The sequence below is a fragment of the Moschus berezovskii genome, chromosome X (genome assembly GCF_049115385.1).
Source record: "Moschus berezovskii isolate FMDL1 chromosome X, NW_MosBer_1.0, whole genome shotgun sequence".
NCBI classification, from domain to species: Eukaryota; Metazoa; Chordata; class Mammalia; order Artiodactyla; family Moschidae; genus Moschus; species Moschus berezovskii.
The window spans coordinates 94752684-94756419 of record NC_142488.1 but is presented as its reverse complement, the minus strand read 5'-3'; the positions used below and the strand labels follow the sequence as shown (position 1 = coordinate 94756419).

Below are 3736 nucleotides of genomic sequence, written 5' to 3'. Positions count from 1 at the left end.
TTTGTTTGTTATCTATATCTCTCACTACAGTTCAGTTCAGTTCAGGCGCTCAGTCGTGTCCGACTCTTTGCAACCCCATGGACTGAAGCATGCCAGGCCTCCCTGTCCATCACCAACTCCAGGAGCTTACACAAACTCATGTCTGTTGAGTCGGTGATCCCATCTAACCATCTCATCCTCTGTCGTCCCCTTCTCCTCCCGCCTTCAATCTTTCCCAGCATCAGGTTATTTTTCCAGTGAGTCAGCTCTTCCCATCAGGTGGCCAAAGTATTGGAGTTTCAACTTCAGTAACAGTCCTTCCAATGAACACTCAGGACTGATCTCCTTTAGGATGGACTGGTTGGATCTCCTTGCAGTCCAAGGGACTCTCAAGAGTCTTAACCAACACCACAGTTCAAAAGCATCAATTCTTCAGCACTCAGCTTTCTTTACAGTCCAACTCTCACATCCATGCATGACTATTGGGAAAACCATAGCCTTGACTAGACAGACCTTTGTTGGCAATGTAATGTCTCTGCTTTTTAATATGCTGTCTAGGTTGGTCGTAACTTTCCTTCCAAGGAGTAAAGGCCTTTTAATTTCATGGCTGCAATCACCATCTGCAGTAATTTTGGAGCCCCCCAAAAATAAAGTCTGACACTGTTTCCACTGTTTCCCCATCTATTTGCCATGAAGTGATGGGACCAGATTCTGTGATTTTAGTTTTTTGAATGTTGAGTTTTAATTCAACTTTTTCACTTTCCTTTTTCACTTTCAGCAAGAGGCTCTTTAGTTCTTCTTCAGTGTCTGCCATAAGGATAGTGTCATCTGCATATCTGAGGTTATTGATATTTCTCCCGGCAATCTTGATTCCAGCTTCTGCTTCCTCCAGCCCAGCATTTCCATGATGTACTCTGCATAAAAATTAAATAGGCAGGGTGACAATATACAGCCTTGACGTACTCCTTTTCCTATTTGGAATCAGTCTGTTGTTCCATGTCCAGTTCTAACTGTTGCTTCCTGACCTGCATACAGATTTCTCAAGAGGCTGGTCAGGTGGTCTGGTATTCCCATCTCTTTCAGAATTTTCCAGAGTTTGTTGTGGTCCACACAGTCAAAGGCTTTGGCATAGTCCATAAGGCAGAAATAGATGATTTTCTGGAACTCTCTTGCTTTTTCCATGATCCAGCGGATGTTGGCAATTTGACCTCAGGTTCCTCTGCCTTTTCTGAAACCAACTTGACCATCTGGAAGTTCATGGTTCACGTATTGCTGAAGCCTGGCTTGGAGAATTTTGAGCATGACTTTACTAGCATGTGAGAAGAGTGCAATTGTGTGGTAGTTTGAGCATTCTTTAGGATTGCCTTTCTTAGGGATTGGAATAAAAACTGACCTTTTTCAGTCCTTTGGCCACCACTGGGTTTTCCAAATTTGCTGGCATATTGAGTGCAGCACTTTCACAGCATCATGTTTCAGGATTTGAAATAGCTCAACTGGAATTCCATCACCTCCACTAGCTTTGTTCCGAGTGATGCTTTCTAAGGCCCACTTGACTTCACATTTCAGGATGTCTGCCTCTAGGTGAGTGATTACACCATCGTGATTTTCTTGGTCATGAAGATATTTTTGTACAGTTCTTCTGTGTATTCTTGCCACCTCTTCTTAATATCTTCTGTTTCTTTTATGTCCATACCATTTCTGTCCTTTATTGTACCCATCTTTGCATGAAATGTTCCCTTTGTATCTCTAATTTTCTTTTTTTTTTCTCAATGTAAAACATTTAATTTAAAAATGTTGACACTACAATATATAAAATAGCTATTATAAATGCACATAGTGTATTCTATAGCTGCCAGGTTTACTCTTTTTTTTTTAAGGAAACTGTAAGTTACACTGTGGTTAAAACTTGTATCTTAACCCTTGAAAAAGCCCACATTCTATCACAGTGATGTATGGTCAGACTTAACAGCCCCAATTGTTAAACACTTGGATCAAGTCATAACCAGTTTTATTGCAAAAGGACCCTGTACACATTTATCAATTCTAGTACCTTAATAACTACCCAACAAGTCATTAACATACAGAAACATGCATCATGAGAAGCAAGAAATATCACCCATCCCTTCTGCATATTAGCAACTTGTCACTCCTGAGCAACAGTGCTCACATCACTGAGGTCTGTGAACAGTCACTTTTCGCATTCATCCTGAGTGAAAGATGGAATGACTTAAGTACAAATGCAACATATTATAAACAATTTCTTACAAAAAAACCTCACAAATTAAACCGAAGTATCTTACAGAATTTACTACAAAACACCATAAAAACTGCCTTCACTTAAGCTCTCTCTCCCCGTATCCGGCGAGCCAACTGGATGTCTTTGGGCATGATGGTGACTCTCTTAGCGTGGATGGCACACAGATTAGTATCTTCAAACAAACCCACCAGGTATGCTTCGCGAGCCTCCGGCAGGGCGCCGATGGCGGCACTCTGGAACCTCAAATTGGTTTTGAAATCCTGGGCGATCTCCCTCACCAACCTCTGGAAAGGCAGTTTCCGGATCAGAAGCTCGGTGAATTTCTGGTAACGACGGATTTCTCGAAGCGCAACAGTCCCGGGCCTGTAGCAATGAGGTTTCTTCACCCCGCCGGTAGAGGGGGCGCTTTTCCTGGCCGCTTTTGTGGCCAGCTGCTTGCCGGGCACTTTCCCACCCCTTGACTTATGAGCAGTCTGCTTGGTTCGGGCCATTTTCTTTTACCTAGTGCCGAAGTTTTAGACCGCTTCTCTGACCGCCGCGCCGCCGCTGCTGCCCAAAGAGCCACAGTAGCCGAAACACAGGAAGAACTCCTTCCAACGAACGACCAAACCGCTCTGCTCTCTAATTTTCTTGAAGAGATTTCTAGTTTTTCCAATTTTATTGTTTTCCTCTATTTCTTTGCACTGATCACTGAGGAAGGCTTTCTTATCTCTCTTTGCTATTCTTTGGAACTCTGCCTACAAATTGATATATCGTTTCTTTTCTCCTTTGCTTTTCACTTCTGTTCTTTTCACAGCTATTTGTAAGGCTTCCTCAGACAGCCATTTTGCTTTTTTTATTTCTTCTTCTTGGGGATGCTCTTCATCCCTGTCACTTTTATAATGGCATGAACCTCCATCCATATTCCATCAGGCACTCTGTCTATAAGATCTTGTTCCTTAAATCTATTTATCACTTCTACTGTATAGTCATAAAGGATTTGATTTAGGTCATACCTGAATGGTCTAGTGGTTTTCCCTACTTTCTTCAATTTAAATCTGAATTTGGCAATAAGTTCATGATCTGAGCCACAGTCAGCTCCTGGTCTTGTTTTTGCTGACTGTATTGAGCTTCTCCATCTTTGGCTGCAAAGAATATAGTCAATCTGATTTCAGTGTTGACCATCTGGTGATGTCCTTGTGTAGAGTCTTCTCTTGTGTTGTTGGAAGAGGGTGTTTGCTATGACCAGTGTGTTCTCTTGGCAGAACTCTATTAGCCTTTGCCCTGCTTCATTCTGTACTCCAAGGCCAAATTTGCCTGTTACTCCAGGTGTTTCTTGACTTCCTCCTTTTGCATTCTGCTGCTGCTGCTGCTGCTGTGTCACTTCAGTCGTGTCCGACTCTGTGCGACCCCATAGATGGCAGCCCACCAGGCTCCCCCGTCCCTGGGATTCTGCAGCAAGAACACTGGAGTGGGTTGCCGTTTCCTTCTCCAATGCGTGAAAGTGAAGTCGCGTCCGAC

General features: G+C 43.0%; 1 protein-coding gene across 1 annotated transcript; it reads right to left on the bottom strand.

The window, feature by feature from the left end:
• Positions 1–1970: 1970 nt before the first annotated feature.
• Positions 1971–2727, bottom strand: LOC129535053 (histone H3.3A-like). The gene has a single exon (XM_055393630.2). It carries the CDS (start codon positions 2725–2727, stop codon positions 2317–2319), a length of 411 nt encoding a protein of 136 aa, XP_055249605.1. The 3' UTR covers positions 1971–2316.
• Between the last annotated feature and the right edge of the window lie 1009 nt (positions 2728–3736).

Bases quoted from the DNA above. Each gene is read 5' to 3' on its own strand.
- LOC129535053 (XM_055393630.2), bottom strand. From the start codon at position 2,727: ATGGCCCGAACCAAGCAGACTGCTCATAAGTCAAGGGGTGGGAAAGTG.